Source organism: Sphaerodactylus townsendi, linkage group LG04 (assembly GCF_021028975.2).
Source record: "Sphaerodactylus townsendi isolate TG3544 linkage group LG04, MPM_Stown_v2.3, whole genome shotgun sequence".
In the NCBI taxonomy this organism is placed as follows: Eukaryota; Metazoa; Chordata; class Lepidosauria; order Squamata; family Sphaerodactylidae; genus Sphaerodactylus; species Sphaerodactylus townsendi.
This window is the reverse complement of record NC_059428.1, coordinates 84,476,188-84,493,443: the sequence shown is the minus strand read 5'-3', so window position 1 is coordinate 84,493,443 and position 17,256 is coordinate 84,476,188. Positions and strand designations below refer to the sequence as shown.

The 17,256-nt window shown below is 41.0% G+C and overlaps 2 protein-coding genes across 5 annotated transcripts in view; one reads left to right on the top strand and one right to left on the bottom strand.

Moving 5' to 3' along the window:
* CTPS2 (CTP synthase 2) overlaps nucleotides 1–17,154 on the bottom strand; it is a 77,010-nt gene extending 59,856 nt beyond the window's left edge. The window contains exons 1-2 of one of the 4 annotated variants that reach the window (XR_007244313.1): nucleotides 16,953–17,154; nucleotides 8,719–8,838 (exon numbers count right to left, since the gene is read on the bottom strand). Coding sequence is in view for 3 of the 4 variants with exons in the window: in XM_048494389.1 (XP_048350346.1) it covers nucleotides 8,719–8,838; nucleotides 16,953–17,026 (194 nt within the window). In the remaining variant the exon portion in view is untranslated. The remainder of the gene's footprint in view (nucleotides 1–8,718; nucleotides 8,839–16,952) is intronic. The other 3 variants (XM_048494389.1, XM_048494390.1, XM_048494391.1) reach the window with 3 other exon arrangements.
* SYAP1 (synapse associated protein 1) lies at nucleotides 50–14,011 on the top strand. Its single transcript, XM_048494397.1, has 9 exons — nucleotides 50–368; nucleotides 1,128–1,246; nucleotides 2,025–2,091; nucleotides 5,942–6,015; nucleotides 6,263–6,402; nucleotides 7,903–8,045; nucleotides 10,213–10,271; nucleotides 11,003–11,150; nucleotides 12,381–14,011. The coding sequence occupies exons 1-9, from the start codon at nucleotides 173–175 to the stop codon at nucleotides 12,506–12,508; spliced, it is 1,074 nt and encodes a 357-aa protein (XP_048350354.1). The 5' UTR covers nucleotides 50–172; the 3' UTR covers nucleotides 12,509–14,011.
* Nucleotides 17,155–17,256: the final 102 nt, after the last annotated feature.

Here is a 17,256-nt window from a genome sequence, read left to right as displayed (position 1 = left end):
TAGAGCGTCCCTCCTCCTTTGTGACGTACTACGATGACGCAACCCGGAAATAACTAAACTTTCTTTTCCGGAAACAAACGTTTATTTTTCCACCGCCGCTGGGGCCTCTTTCTGCCCCGTCGGTTCAGGCGTTCAGGGGAAAAGAGAGGTGGGATCCGGGCGTCGAGTTGAGATGTTGCGCGGCTTGAGCGGCTGGTTTGGGATGGGTCAGGCGGAGGAGGAAGCGAAACCGCCTCCCCTGGAAGAGAAATCCGCGGCTGGGGAGGGAGAAGCGGCGCCTGAGGAGGAGGCGGCGGTTCGGAGCCAGGAGCAGGTGGAGCTGGAGGTGGATGCGGACCCACTCCTTAACCAGGCCAAAGGGCTCGGCAGTAAGTGGCTCCCATGCTCACCCTGACCCGTCAGCATCCCTCTCTTAGAGCCACGAACACCTCCTGTGTCGCAAGTGTCCGTGCTTCTAAGAAGCTGCCATTTACCCCTAAGTAGTGTCATTCATTGTCCTCTCCCACTTGGCACCTTAGCCGACATGTTCGGACATTCTTTGCGCGGGTCTCCTTAAAGTTATAGTTCTGGCCATGCTAATTCCCTCTCATAGGAGTGTGGATGGCAGCTGCCTGGAGGGAAGAAAATGACCTGCCTGTTTAAAGGACGATTCATTAGGTCATCTTCTTATGTGAAAAGTTACAGTTGCCCATTTTCGCATATTAAGACATTATTAAAAGGCCATTTTTCCTTCTAGATTGTTGGTAACTATAGACCCCATTGAACAGAGCCCTCCTCATATGTAGTTTTACTCAGAAAAAAGTCCCACTGACTTCTGTATGGTTTACTCTCAAGTAAGTTAAGCATACAATTGTAACCTGAGACAGTGTGTGTTTATTCTGCATAGCCCCTTTGAGTCTCCTACAGGAGAGAAAGGGAGGATACAAATCCAAACTCTTCCTCTTCTTCATATCAAGAATTTGTCATATCTGCAGTGGTAGAGATTATTATGGGTTATCCATGGAAGCGATATGATGAATAAGTAACTCTGAGACGTGGATAACTGCCAAAGAAGTTGTGCTTTAGGTAGTTACTGAAGTTCAAAGTGAAATATCCTTAGTTTACACAATCTTTTTTATTTTTAAAAGGTTATCTGTTCAATTTTGCCACTACGGCCACAAAAAAGATAACAGAATCAGTTGCTGAAACAGCCCAAACAATAAAGAAGTCTGTTGAAGAAGGCAAAATAGAAACGATCATTGATAAGGTACTGCCTCAACTGTAAATAGTGTATTCTGAAATCTTGTATGTACTCTTACATGCTTAGTAATGAGAGGGAGAAATCCTCAATAGTACCAAGAAACTATACTCTTTAGCCCTGCATGCAATGGAAATGCTGCCAGTTTCACTAGCATATGCTTCTACTGCAGAGCTATAATTGACAGATCTATTATTGGCAGATAGAATGGGATCCATTAATGACCCCTGTACAGAAAAACAGACTATGCCTCACAAAAATCCCATGAGGCCTTGGTCCTAGCAATCAGGTGGTCAAGCAGTAGAGGGTCTTTTCGTAGAGGTTCATGCTTTACCAGATTATCTTAGTTCCAATCCTATTGATCTGACAGGCAGATCTATAATGTTAGGCAATGTACCTTCTAGGTTTACAAGTCCAGCACGATTCCTGTCTCTCCAGGTATCGCAGCACATTCAGTTTGAAGCACGGTTACCAACACAGCCTTTGATCATCAGTAGACGAGTTAGGAGCAAATGACACGAAGGATGCTGCTGTTTATTGATCCTGAACATCTCTTTGTATAGAATTTAGCTGCATTTAAACCACCACATCCTATGTGCACTATTTAAAATTAAGCATAGGTTCGCATATTATGAATTCATTTGACTTTGCATTTCAAGGCCATGCACACACATTCCATGAGCTGTTCTTGCTTAGAGATTGTATCCAACATTTTTAACAGGAGTAAGTTTTGACTATTTAGAACCCCTTCTTTGTAATTCTATAATAACTTTAATTTTTCTTGTAGACAATTATAGGAGACTTTAAGAAGGAGCAAGAAAAATTTGTTCAACAGCAGCACATCAAAAAATCAGGTATTGTGTAAATGTGGTTACTTTATAAAGCTGAACTAACACTCAAATGGAGCTTTTTATGCCTATTTTGTTAACTTTTTACTACAGGTCTGTGGATGAGAGTTCAAAGAATAGCATCATTGTCATACTCTTTAATCAACACTTTAATTACTGGCTGCTTGACTTTGCCTTACAGATTCTGTGTATTTATTTTCTGTGAGTCAACTGTGTTAATTTCATTCTCTCTTTAATCTTATACAGAGGTAGGTCATCCATAGAAAAGTTTAGGGTTTTTTTTTCTAATGATTGTTCTGAGCATAGATACACAAGGTTAATTTTGCAACTTGTCATGGCCTAGCTAGTAATTCAAAAGCGGTACTGTTTTCATGTCACTACTGAAGATGAGCCCTGACCTGGATAGGGTAGGCTAGCCTGATCTCAGATGCTAAACAGGGTTGACCCTAGTTAGTATTTGGATGGGAAACCACCTAGAAAGTCCAAGGTTGCTATGCAGAGGCATGCAATGGCAAACCACCTCTGTTTGTTTCTTAAAAACTCTACGGTCACCCTAAATCAACTGCAGCTTAATGGCATTTTCCACCCCCAATGAAGATAATTCTATCATCTTCTTTATAAGATTGCTTTAAAGCAGCCGAGAATATTAAAATGCTTATTATACATTTTATCTATACCCAAACTTTCTCTCAAATGTGAACCCAAAGTAGCTCACATTGTTCTCTCTCAACAGCAACCTGTGAGGCAAATTAAACAGTATGACTGTACCAGGATTACACAACACGAGAAGAGTTTTGGATTTATATCCTGTCTCAAAGCAGCTTACAAATTCCTTCCCTTTCTCTCCCCACAACAGACACCTTAAGAGGTAGGTGGGGCTGAGACAGTTCTGAGAGAACTGTGACTAGCCTAAGGTCACCCAACAGGCTTCTTGAGTAGGTGCGGGGAAAGAAATTCAGTTCACTAGATAAGAGTCCACCACACATGTGGAGGAGTGGGGAATCAAACCTTGTTCTCCAAGCTTCCATGGCAGAGTGACGATTCAAACCTGGTTAACCCAGATTTGAGTGGTTATCCAGAAGTGGTGTAACAGAAAGCATACAACATCTTGCCATAGAACTGAGCAAAAATTAAGATGTTTTTCATAAACCATAAAGCAAAAAGCATAAAAATACTATTTGTAGGAGGGGAAACAGTAGGGCCGTGGTGGCGAACCTTTGGCACTTCAGATGTTATGGACTACAATTCCCATCAGCCCCTGCCAGCATGACCAATTGGCCATGCTGGCAGGGGCTGATGGGAATTGTAGTCCATAACATCTGGAGTGCCAAAGGTTTGCCACCACTGCAGTGAGTGAAACAGGGACAGAGGACATCATCATCCCCAAAAAGGCAATCTGTGCAGGCGCTGGGGGAAGGGAAAAATCTCTTCTCTCACAGGAAATACTAGTGCTAGGAGGTAAAATTGGGAAAGCCTCTGTGCCTAGGATATTTGTCTTCAGGTACCTGGTTCATTAACAGGATGTGGAACTAAACAGACCACTGATCTTATTCAGCAGATTACTTCTTACATTCTTAAGTGAAAATGGGTTTTTAGTATTTCTTTAAAAATTATGGGTGGGAATTACCAGGAAATTCCTGCCCATACCCCACTGAAGTGAAATAGCAGCAGTATAAGCATGATTGGAAACATTACATTTGTGGTAGGAAATCTGATAGAGATAGCTATGAAGAACCATTCCTTGACTAGGATCAACTGTTTGCAATTGCTTAAAGAACTGCACATGATGCCTATGCATGCATAGTTCTCAAAGCTTAAAAACTATCCTACACAGATAAATTGCTTTCATATGTTCAGTTAGATTGAGAAATTCCTAATAATTGGAATCTTTGATCCTGTTTCTCTGTCATGTGATGACTGGGGCTGAATACTTACGGCATGCGGTCTTCCTTGAATCAGGTGTAGCAAACAGATGTGTTATGTGTATATATGGTTGGCTTGGAAATGCTACCTACCACATTGAGAACATCATTCATATTGCACTTTCTTTATAGTCTGCCTTCTGCCCTCACAAAGGCTGCCATGATTGCTAACAATTTAAAACATACATGATAAAATCACCTTTTAAACCCATTAAAATCAACCTTTCTAACATACACCATTAACATAATTACAAACAAGGTTAATATACAAAACACAACAATAACAATTAAATAATTGATTAGGAAGGTGGGGTCAATGAGCAAATGCCAAACAGAACAAAGAGGTTTTCAAAAAACAACACTAGAAGAGAACAGCTCAGTCTCCCTGGGAAGAGTTTTGGTTCCATGACAGAGAAAGCTCTCTCTGGGTTGCCATCCACCTAATCTCAGAAGGTCAGGGCTTCTGAAGATTGCCTTTGCAGTTGTGCAGGTTCACAATGGAGTAGGTGGTCCTTTAAGTATGTTGGTCCCAGACCATATAGGACTTCGAAGGTCATGATCACCTTGAATTGTGCCCAGAAACAAATTGGAGCTAGTGTAGAAGGGCCAAGGCTGGAGTAATATAGTCCCCATAAGGCACTTCAGTCAACATCCTGGTTACAGCATTCTGTGCCAATTGAAGTTTCCAAACAATTTGAAGAGCATTCCCATGTAGAGTGCATTGCAGTAATCTAATCTAGATGTAAGCAGGGCATGCAGTACAGTGACCAGATCTTTTCTTCCCAGGAAAGGCCATAGCTAGCTACCTAGTCAACTCTGGCAAAAGGCATTTCTGGCCACAGCTGCCAACTACTTATCCAGCAGTAAGTCTGGGTCCAAGAGTACTCCCCAACTGCAAACCTCTTCCCTCAAGGGTAGCACAGCCTCATCCAGAACAGATGACACCTTAAATTCAGGGTCAGACCTTCTGTCCACCGGTAGCATTTTCCTCTTGTTGGGATTAAGCTTAATTTTTATTAGCTTGCACCACTCCAAAACTGTCTCCAGATACTGGTTCATGGTTTCTACAGCCTCCCTGAGATTAGCTGGAAGCACAACATAGAGCTTAATGTGGATGAGAATGTTTTACTTACTAATTTTATATAATTGACTGTTGTAAGCTGTTCTGAGTCCATATGGGGAAGAGTTTATTTTAAGTTGAATCAGTAAATGAATAAAAATGTCAGCTGTGCATTGGTGACAGCCCAGCCTGAATCTCCAGATGACCTCATACAGTAGTGTCATATAGACGTTAAAGAGCATAGGGACAAAATCAAACCTTGTGTGACCCCAAATCCCAAGGGGCTAAGCAGCCATCCCCTAACCCACTTTCTGAAACCAACCCTCCAGGTATGACAAGAACCACTGAAAAATGGTGCCTCTCAATTCCAACCCAGATAGGTGGTCCAGAAGGGTACCAGGGTCAACTTATCAAAAGCCACTGAGAGGTCCAGAAGAATCAACCATCACGCTCCTTCTGTCCACCTCTCACAACAAGCTATCCACTAGGATGACCAAGGCTATTTCTGTTCCATAACCAGATCTGGATTTAAGGTGTCATAACCAGGCGTACAAAGTTTCATGCACAGATTTTCATGTACCTTTAGGTATGCGTGACTTCACTTCTTAAAATTGTTGAGACATTTGTAATCGTGTTTCATAGTACACCCACCAAGCTGTGTCACAATTCCAAATGTGCCTGCAAACTCAAAAGGCTACGTAGGAATTGTTTTCTGATGCCTGTCTTGATATTTGCAACAAATTCAAGAATAAAAACAGTATTATCCAAGCTGATTAATTGCCTGATGGATCCTGGCTTTTCAGTTTAAGGAAGCAGTAATTCTCTCTACTAAGTTTAACTGCAAACATTTTAAACATTCTCTTTTTATTCACAGAAGCAGCTGTGCCTCCTTGGGTAGACAGCAATGAAGAAGAAACAATTCAGCAACAAATACTGGCCTTATCAGCAGTAAGGGTTTTTTATTTGCAAATCTGAATTTAAGTTCTTTCTTACCATAAACAGGACTGTAGACTAGACTATTATGTGGCAATTAATGAAACAGTTGGTAGGATTGCAATAGTTCCTAAAACAAAACCCATTTTTCCTTATGTGTTCTGGCAGAGCAATATAATAGTCTAAGTGTTTCTCTGAGTAATACATTCAGAGAGCTCTTTATTTACATCCTTGACTGACAAGTGCATTTTATTCTTCAAAGGACAGAAGAAACTTTCTACGTGATCCACCAGCTGGGGTTCAGTTTAATTTTGACTTTGATCAGATGTATCCAGTTGCACTGGTAATGCTACAGGAAGATGAGCTTCTAAACCGAATGAGATTTGATCTGGTCCCAAAACAGTGAGTAATCTTCAGAAATCTCTTAATGTGTGCGGCTAACTAAGAAATAGTAACTGCTCATGTGTAAGACGTTAACTTTTATCATTATCTTGCAGCATTACATAATCTGGTTTTCCAGTTGCATATAAAATGTGGTAATTCATGGCATGCTACTCAAAATGGAAAAGCGACAGACTATATTTAAATATTAAATCTAAATTAGCTTTCAAAGGATATTTGTTGCAATATTGTCAGATATTATTAGACCATTTCTGAAGAAGATGTCCTCTTGAGTTTCGACATAGGATTTCGTGTGAACTTAGTTCCCACCAGCAAATAGTTTCATCAACATATAGGTGTTAACAAAAATAAAGCCATTTGCATAATTCATGAGTCTCCAACATACTGCCTGCTGATACATCTCTTGGTACCTGCCAAGAGTTTTTAAAAGCACACGGGGCAGATAGGCTTTTCCCCAGCTAGGCTTCTGATTGGCCATTGGAGATTTGAGTGACTGTCCTTTGCCAGCAGTTACCCCCAATACATATGGATCTTAACTGTCTGATTTAAGGTAAGCTATGGCAACCAGTTTGTGTTTGGCTGCACTTCCTTAGGCAGCTTTTTTGTGGTTGCACCCAACACCCTGTGTCATAATTCCAAAGGTGCCTCCAAGCTCAAAAAGTCTGGGGACCCCAGCATAATATATGCAATCTATCCTTTATCTATCAACCAAGGATCACGTAAATTGGTCTACAGATGGATATTTAAGGCACTCTACATATATATTTATTAATTCTGGTGGCCATGGTATGTAGTGGTGGGATCCAAAAATTTTAATAACAGGTTCCGATGGTGGTAGGATTCAAACAGTGACACCGCCGCACACACGCACCTCCAGTCCCTATTGGGCAGGGAGGTTGCTTTAGTAACCCCTTCTCGGCACTCAGAAAAAATTAGTAACCACTCCTAGAGAAGTTGTGAGAACTGGTTGGATCCCACCTCTGATGGTATGTCTGTCCTGTTCCCATAAGTGTGATATGTCTTCAGTGTTAATAGGTAGAACTAGACATTGCCATCATAGCAATCTTGCATTTAGATTTGTTAACCACGTCAAAAAATAAGAAATAATAATTTTGTTTTCTCTCTGAAAATGTTAACAATTATTGGAAAGAAAAAAAAATAACTCTTTTTTACTTTGATTATTTTCTCCTCTTTGGATATCTGATTATCTTCATTTCAATTTATTTTTCTTTATTAAAAATAGATTGTTATAACATTAGAAAATCAGAAATAAGTACAATATAGTGTTAAAATTAGTGTTTAGAATTATAATTATTGTTTTCTTTATAAATATGTTTTTCCATTAAACACAAATATTACATATTGGATTCAAATGTTGCATATTAATAAGATCTTTTTTAAAAATTTCTGTGTCTATTAGGGAAAGTCCCTTACAGCTTACTTCCCATAGCTTCCAAACTGATATAAAAACTTATCAAATTATAAAATCTCTGTCTTTAGTGTAAAGGAAGAGGTATTCTGGAGGAATTATTTCTACCGTGTCTCTCTGATTAAACAGTCTGCACAACTCACAGCATTGGCTGCACAACAGCAAGCAATAAGAAAAGAAAAGGGTGGCAGCGAAGAAGGAAGAGAGCTGGCAGGTAGAGATTTCATTTTCATAACTATCTTGTTAGGTTGGATAACAACCCCTTTCGCTGGTCTCCTAATTAAAGGTCTTTTACTTGAAATCCAAAAGAGAGAAACTTTAAAAAGCAAAATAGTTCTTGAATTTCTCAGCATAAATTGTTATGGCCAATTGGCCATGCTGGTGGGGGCTGATGCAAATTGTAGTCTATGAACATCTGGAGTGCCATAGGTTGTCCACCCCTGGGGCTGTGAGGTTAGGTTTGCAAGGTTAGGCTGTGAGTGAATGACTGGCCCAAGGTCGGCCAACGATACTGTTGGGGATTTGAACCTGGGTTCTTCAGTTCTAGTCCAACAATCCAACCCTTATACCATGTCGGCCTGCAGTATTTTGTTAAGGCAGCTATAATCTGGCAAATCAAACTAAACACAAATCAAATACAAATGTCTTGGCCAAAAAAACAGATGTAGCCATCACTCACAAGACTGGGTGTTTAGCTTACATATCAATTTATTTAGTAGTTCTGAATCCTATGCATTTGTTTACTTCTGTTTTTTGTATTCTGCAAGTATATCTCTTGGATGCCTGTATATAATTTATTGTTCTGTCAGGAACAAGTGCTCGATGCTCAAAAATACATCAGAAGTTGCACCCAAGTCACTCATACCTATTACTGAAAGGAACTGTACCTTGTTTCAGGGGGGAAAAAAGTTGTTGGAAGTTCTTTGGCAGAAGCAGCATACTTCCGGCGAAGAAAGTATTCCCGGGGGTGGGTGGGTTGGAGGTGGCTTAGGAGAGCCAGTGCCAGGCTAGAAGAAAGAGAAGCAGAGCATGCTTCAGTGTCTGTGAGTGCATGCTCCTGCACTTGCAAATGTATTGCAATTTAAAAAGAACCAGGTGAGGACAGATCTTGCAAAAGGTTGACCAGTGATTTGGGGGGCGGGGGGGGGGGAGTTATGTGTGCACAAAAAAGTGTGTGTTTTTCACAGAAGTAGTCTCTTCACATGAGGCGAGGAAAGAGAAATCTAGATCCAGACATCTTGGTGCTCCTTCTCGGCTCCTTCTCCAGCCTCTGTCTAATCCTCCTGAATTACATTCCCCCCTCCCCATGGCAAGATTGGGGTGGTGCTGGTGGGAGGTTGCATCACTTACTCCTTTGTGCGTGTTCCACTCCTTCCGCATCCACCCTCACAGGAAAATGGCAGCAGACACAGTGTCTGTGTTTGGCCGGAGCTTTTGGGCTGCTTTTCTCTGCTTGCACTGCCACAATTAGCTCTCCTTCCCTCCAGTCAACCGCCTGCTCTTACCAGCGGTATCTCCTCACCCACTCCATTTCTTTTCCCTCCTCCTCAGCCCCCAAACACTTGCTTTGCAGAAACATGGACTTGCATTGTAGAGAACAAAAGCGAGAGAAAAGTGCAACTGGACTATGATTGGTGTGTGTCTCTGCCTCTTGACTGGGAAAAATCTCATGTTTGAATGTGCTGGGGACTTGCAAACAGACAAGTAGAACAAATCCTTTGGGAAAGAGGGAAAAATTGCAACGTATACAGATGAGCAAGCGAGAGATGGATATGAAAAGAAGTCTCGATTGAGCTGTGTATGTCTGGTCAGTTAGGAAATGATTTAAAAATTAAAGACTTTCCCCCCAGCCCCCACCCCTAGCCGTTGCAACCCAAGGAGAAAACGCTCCTTTTGTTTTAAATGAAAATTTATTTTTCAGCATGTAAGCTTGGTTTTCCCCTTTTTCTTTGTCCCCACCCCCAGCCAAGCTATGCATAAAAGCTTTGAGCATCTGCTTGTTTGCCAACACAAAAGAGAAGCCCCCTCTAAGCCCACCCCAGAGAACAAGCTGGTCCCAGCTTGTTCTTTGGGGTGGTCCAGGAAGAAGATACAGGAAGTGTTGGTGGATTAATCTTCAATTTAGCTTCTATCTTTCTTTGAAACAGGATATAACAGAGTTCAACTTGTCTGGCTCGAGGTTAAGAGAAGATGATTCACAATTGTAAGATGAAGTGATCAAACAGAACTCCTTGAACAAAAATAGAGCTTTTCCTGCTGAATCAAACTCAACTTCTTATAACCCTATACAATTATATTGCTTGAGATTAAATTCTCACCCCATTGTATATTCTCCATATACTGACATAAGGCATCTTCAGAATTCTGTTTGTCTTTTCTAGAAACTGTGCGACCAAAGACCCCACCTGTGGCAATTAAGTCTCAGCTAAAACCTCAAGAGGTAAAGCTATCCTGTACTCTTGATCAATATCTACAACCTAAGTATTTTTGTTTTAATTATGAACATGTGGTCAGTCGAAACTTATTTCTGAAGAACTACTTCTGATGGCAAAGCCCCAAGTTTATTAAGGGACATGAGTGGCCATGGCAATTCAGACCACCCTTTAAATTAGGCAATTGCCAATGTCAGCGTGTCTAGTCAAACGGACAAGGTGCATTGTTTTCCCTTTTGCCTCCTCCAAATAAAGTAACGTTTCCCCTTCAGTCATGTTTGACCCTGGGGTACCACTGCAAGTAGTGATTTCATAGGCAAGCCGTTTTTGTGGGGTAGTTTGCCATTGCTTTCCCCGGCTATTCTTTATTCCCTAGCTATGAGCTCCTCCAAATAGCAGAGTACTATTTCCCCACCTGGGAAAACTTGCACTGCTCATGAGTACTGATCCAGTCCTCCTTAGGTCTTAATAACCTCGTAGACTTGCTGTTGCTTTTCACGTCTGGGATGGTAGAAGTAGAAAAAACAAGTGAGGTCAGATGGATCCATCAAGCTCCTTTTTGCTACAGCTGTGATAATTTATGCCCATAAACTTAAGGAGAGTCTCAGTTCTCCATTCTGTTCTCAGTCTGTACAGAAATGCTGTGCCAGTTACCTCTGTTTCCCCCCTCCCTAGGTATGACATTAAGAAGTACTTAAGAGATATTTACATTTTTCCACTTATATTTTAACATTTGAAGGATGAAGAAGAAATTTCTACCAGCCCAGGTGTGTCAGAATTTGTGAGCGATGCTTTTGATGCGTGCAGCTTAAATCGAGAAGATTTAAGAAAAGAGATTGAACAACTTGTGCTTGACAAAAAGAAAGAGGAAACTGCTACAGTGGAAGGTAAAATGAATATCGTTTTACATTCTTTCATTTACATCTCTAAAGACATTGAGTTAGATCCAACTGGGGTGAAAAGGGGAGTTAGGGAGATCCCCTTTGATCGTCCAGAAGGCTGGGTTGGAGGATCTTAGGATCAATGTTAAAAACCACTGTGGGATAAGAGCTGCAAAACGGAGGAGAACTGGCCAAGATTAAATGAGGAAAGTTCACTGAATCCAACCAAGTATTTCTTTGATTTTGCATACCTTTAAATAGAAGATGGTTCAATAAAGTCATTCACTTCTTACCCCAAAGGTAAAATACAAATTTGTGTTCTTGTTAAGTGTTTCTTTTTCTCAACTGCAAAACTTACTGTGTTACACTAACTGGAATTATTAATAGATGCACGGCAGTGGTCCACAACACACGATGCCTGTGGGTACCATGGCGCCCACCAACACCTTTCCTGGCACCCACCAAATGTTTTTGAAAGTGGATTAGACCACATGGGACTATGGTCCAGCAGTGCTGGCCACTGGAGAGCTGATTGGCTATGCATATTTTTTAATGTTGCTTTGGCAGCAGCTGCCACCACAGCATAAGGATCTTCAATATTATTATTATTATTTATTAAATTTTTATACCGCTATCCCCCAAAGGGCAATACACACTGTTTATACATTGCCACAATGAAGAAAGTATTTTTAAACATTTTAAAAGGCATCCAGTTAAACAGATCTTTTGCCTGAAATAGTGAAGAATTATGCCTGGAATAATGCATAACTAACCTGGCTCCCTGACATTTTGTGTTTAGTGCCGTCTCCTGCAGTAGCCATTTTTTGTTTGTACCCACTGTTCTATGTGGGAATTTCAAAGGTTCCTTCTGGTCTTAAGATTCTTGCACATGAACAAGACCAATAGGCCAAGAAGGTGATTTTAAAAAACATAGCTGAACATTCCATAGTAATACCAACTAGAAAAAAAAATCTCTTTGAACAGATATGGCTAGTAGCAAATGATCTCTTGGTTCACATGTTACACATGTCCATACAAGTATGTGCTCAAGAAAGGTTGGAACTGTTCATGTGGAAAGAAAACCACATAGGCTAGCCCACATCCTCAGATTTTCTTTCACAGTTGAATCTGCCGATCATTATTTTAGTCTTGAAATAACATTGTCTGTCCCTTGAAGGTAAATATGCCTTGATTCACTATACAGTCCAGTGAATCCAAATGTTTGTTTGTGTTTAGAAGAAACTGCAGACTGGGAAAAGGAACTTCAACAGGAACTTCAAGAGTATGAAGTGGTCACAGAATCAGAAAAGAGAGACAACAACTGGGACAAAGAAATAGAGGAAATGCTTCAGGGAGAAAATTAACCACTTGGCCTAAATGTTCACTGAAAACCGACAAGGACTTGTTTTTTTATACTTGCTTCAGAGACTTTCTTCAGGCACAAAATTGCTGTTTGTAAAATAAGGCTCTGGGTGATAAGTAACTACTATCCAGAGAACTGTAGGGCAATTTGGACTTGTCTGTTCAGGATGCGGGGATTGTCCTTAGGCCCTACCCCTGCCTGTGAGCTCCATACACGGTTTAACCAGTCACTTCTTAAAACTGAAGGAACTGCAAAAGAGGCTTTGGGAAAGAGGAGACAGGGAGGTCCACAGCAGATGCAAACATTGCTTTGTTCAATGTTTTCTTCAGATGAGTAGACATAGATGTCTGTTTTTAAGTGGAAAATATTATGAACCTCTTATCTGTGGTGAGGTAAATCATAGAGAACTTGTATTTAAATTTTTCACAAAAATACTGGCACATCATGTTGACATTTTGATTCTTTATAAATATGAATTATAAAAATACTTCAGGCTACTAGCTCTTCTTAGTAATGATTATAGGACACCATAGTATATATTAATCACACTTTTCTTTTCACTTCTTACAAGCGTTCAGAGCCTCAGCATTATTAATTCTGTAATTCAACAGTGATGCTATACAATATAAATAGGATGTAAACTGACCACAGTAGTTATGTTAATATCCCGTTGATAAAATCTCCAGTGATTTAATTGGGGAATGTACTGGTGGACCATTTTGAGAATCACAAGAACGGTTAACCGTTTTTTAAAGCAAATATCAGCTGGTGGCATTGTGCTAAAGCTATTTATTTAAATCATTTCTCCCCCCCCCCCCCCCATCTCTAAAATTGGCCGGGGCATCTTCTAATAGCAAAATTTAAAACAGGTTCCAAACCATAAAATGCACTACAAAAGGAAAGCTCTAATGAAACTATTTATTTAAACATAAGGTGTCCAATATATCTTAAGGTGAGCCTCTTCACTTGAGTCCTATTCATATCCTATTAATATAGCTTGAAAGATAGATGCTAACTGTAACAAGAAATTCAGGCCCAGTTTGTGTAGGTATGGTTGAAAGGTGCTGTAATAAATGTGTTGAGCATTTCTTAAAAGATGGGGAAGAGTATTGTAGTTCACATCTCAGAATGCAGAGAAGATGGCTGCTGTTCCACAGATATGGCCAGAAAACTGCTACAGCTGGATAAAAAAAAAGACCGACTGAGGTGTTCAGTGATCTGTGCAGCAGTAGCGTTCTAAAGAAGGTAATAAGTTAGAACTTCATTAGAAAAGAATACAAGTCTAACTTTGGCCCCATTACTGGTTTTACTAGCCTGTCTGCAAAATTAATAAATCAAAAAATTTTCACGTTTAAGAACTTTTGGAAGAGAAATTGACTACAGGAAATGGAAGACAATGGCTAAAGGATTTATGCTTAGTTTCTCTGATGTCCATTGTGTAAGAGTGCCTGAAACATCAGTGATCACGGATTCCCAAATAAAGATTGTGGTTGTCAGTAACATATGATGGGTATCATGTGGGTCTACTTTTAATGAAAAGGAACCAATTCCAATGAATACTGAAGAATAATGAAGCCTACATAATTGTATTCCACATCAGTACTATAGAAGAAGAGTGGTGCTTTGAATTCTTTGTTTCGTTTATTACATTTTAGGCTGAACATAAATAAACCGTTAAGAAAAAAGAGTAGTTTCAGGAAGACTATGGTAGTTTTCTAAAGGAAACTCTAGTGAACCAAACATAGTGACCAACTAAATTGCCCTAGAAGGCATAAAGGCTGAGACCCTCCCCCACTGCTTCTTCCCGGCACTGGTATTGAATTATTTGCTGCCTCTATAGTTGGAGGCTTCCTTCAGTTACCATGGCTGGTAGCCTCTCTTGCGTGAATCTACCTACATGAATCGGTCCACCTATCCTCCTGGTCATCAGTATCTCCATTGGAAGTGGAGTTTAGTTAAACTCCACAGTTTAGTTAACTGTTCAATTACATAAAGAAAATCACCTCAGCTAATAGTAGACAATTGTCTGCTGTTGTACTTAGAGTTTGAAGCTGGAAATGACCCCATTTTAATTATATAGTAAGCATCATGATTTCACCAAGACTATAGTGCTGTCAAAAAATTATCAGCCTAGCAATACGTTTTCAATAAAATGTAGTGCATATTGAGAACATGTTACATACTTAACCAAACTTTGAGTCTCCTCCAAACCTGGAAGCAGCAGGTCATGATCCCTCCAAATGGGCTTTTCAGTGGCGCGGGAAACAGGAAAAAGCCCTGGACTTCCCCACTGCTGAAAAGCCCCATAGAGATGAATGGACATATGGCACAGAAGGTAGCATACATCCAAGGTAGCATGCATCGTGCAACCAGCCCTAAACTCCTTTGGTTGGGCCTGCCCTTTAGCTATAATTTTGGAGGATAATCACTGATGTAGCTTTGGCTGGTTTTCTAAGATAAGATGCCTTAACAGTATTAAGTCTTGTACTGGCAACTTTTTTAGCAATGAAAATGCCAATTTCCTTTTTCAGATATCTGTAACAAGCATTAAAAATATGTACTTGGGAAATTAGTTTGTTAAACAGAATGAATAGTTTAAATTTTACATTTCAAATGGGCATGTTAGATTTCATTTGCAAGCACAGGTGTAGTGCATTCTTGATGAACTTGAAATAATGAACTGCCGAGTAAATCCTACTGCACTACATAATAATTCATGCATGCTCTTTGGGGAAGCAGACTAGAAATTGTAGCACATTATCCAATTTCTGGTACATCACCTAGTAGTTAGATTAGATATTTAATTTATATACCACCCTCCCCCGAAGGGCTCAGGGCGGTGCACAACAAAGTAAATAAACAATAACATAATAATACAATAGGACTAACAATATGTTGCTGCTGAGATTGTTTCTAATAATGCTGGCTTTGGGTCTGATGTATACTGTTTCAGAAAAGGATAAAAGCGCTGTCAGTAGTGGTGAGGTAGAAGTGCGTGCTTCCACAGTAGAAAATAGTCCCAAAGGACTATGAGTAGGTGAGCAATGAATTGCGGGTGGGGGGAGGCAGGTGAGCCTGGCTTAGTATTTGGGCTGGAGGGAGCGTGGGTAATGGGGAGACCTGCCCACTACCTCCATGGTGCTTTGTGTGTGTGCATGCTCAAGTGCTGGATGAGAGCATGTTGTGGGGAGGGTGGATCACTACTCACAGTAGCTCCTCAGGGTTCCAATTGGCCTTGGCTGGCTATACCAGTTAGAGCCCTGCAGTCCCCACTGTCCTCCTCTCCAGCCTTTGTGTAAGCTCCATGCCAGGCACATGGGAAGGGGAGGGAGGAAAGCACAGGGTGATTGGCAGTCACATCACCTCCTCCACCATGGACACCCGGGGAGGAAAAAGGCAGCAACAACTCGCCTTGAAGTCTTCCGCTGTGAAGTTCCTCCCCTTCCAGCACATTCCCAAGGCTACTTATCCCACATTGGGCTGTCAACTGGGGCAAGAGTCTTCCATTTGTTTGTGAGAGTGGGAGGGGAGAGTATCAGCTCGGAGAGAGGAAGTTTTTGAAGTTTTTAGGAAGCCTTGCTTTGGATTCCTCCCATAAGCAGAAGAAAGTCTGTTGTTTGCTTATAGTTTAGTTGTCCCCTCCTTTTTTGTAAATGAAAATGAAAGCACTTCTTTCTGTATCCAGAAAAGTTAGTTTCTCGCTCTCGTGTCTGAATAACATCTTTTTTTTTTCCAGGGAAGACTACAGCAGAGTTGATCCCACAATGATCATTGTCCTCCACAGCACTATGCAGAGTAGAATTGAGAGAAACTTTCCAGAGTATTAGGACAGGAGTTTTGAGGGCATTAGGCACTAGGACCCAACGGGAACACTGTACAAGGAAGGAGGTTCAGGAAGTGGTGATGGATTAATTCAAAAATCTCCTGAGATCTTTTGGTGGGACAGGGTATAGTGGGACAGAGAGTGTATAATCTGGCATAACCCATGCTTTGAAAAAGGGAAATTTAAATGGGCACTCTGGCCTTGTAAGTTTCCACTTACATGCTTTATGTCACATTTTCCGGGTGATTAAATGATGGTTCCTCACCGCAGCACCACGACAGTTGGTCCACTGTTACCAGGTTACAGTGACATTAGCAAGGCCAATTAGTAGATGAACTCAAACGACACAGAATTTTACAACGACAAAGAGAGTTCAGTCTGAATAAATTCAACTAAGATTCAGTGTTCCTTCTTCGACGCCTGTTCTTTCAATGCTTGGTAAGTGCCAACCACCTGTCATTGAACTGTGGACCAGAAATTAGCGCTTAGTCGTCCTGATCCTCAAACTGCTTGTGGCGCCAAAGGCGGTGACTTACCCACCAACTTAGTCGCCCTCTTGAAAAGCATTTCACCCTATCTATCTCGACCAAACTGCTGGCGAAGTAGGTAATTCCAGACTCACCCTAGCGTGGAGTCGAGCGCTTTCCGCACAGAGCGCTTCAACAGCAGTAGGCGCCCTGAGTGAAACCGATGCATATCCCCACCATGTGCAAAGGACGGCAACACGGCAGAAAGACTACGTTTCCCAAGAAGCAATGCGATTGAATTAGCCTATAGCGTTTCTCTGGCGCGACTTTGTGTTGGGAAAAGCGAAAAGGCTGTTCGTGTCTCTTCCGAACGTGCGCTGCGCAGGGCACACTGGGAGCTGTAGTCACCTGATGCGAGATAACAAGAGAAGCCCTTGGAGTTTTCTCTTCATCCGGGCT

What these genes read in the sequence shown, in the direction of transcription:
- SYAP1 (XM_048494397.1), top strand. Translation starts at nt 173, where the DNA reads ATGTTGCGCGGCTTGAGCGGCTGGTTTGGGATGGGTCAGGCGGAGGAG. An exon ending in CCAGGCCAAAGGGCTCGGCA is followed by an intron (nt 369 to 1,127) that starts GTAAGTGGCTCC and finishes TATTTTTAAAAG; the next exon opens with GTTATCTGTTCAATTTTGCC. An exon ending in GGAAACTGCTACAGTGGAAG is followed by an intron (nt 11,151 to 12,380) that starts GTAAAATGAATA and finishes GTTTGTGTTTAG; the next exon opens with AAGAAACTGCAGACTGGGAA.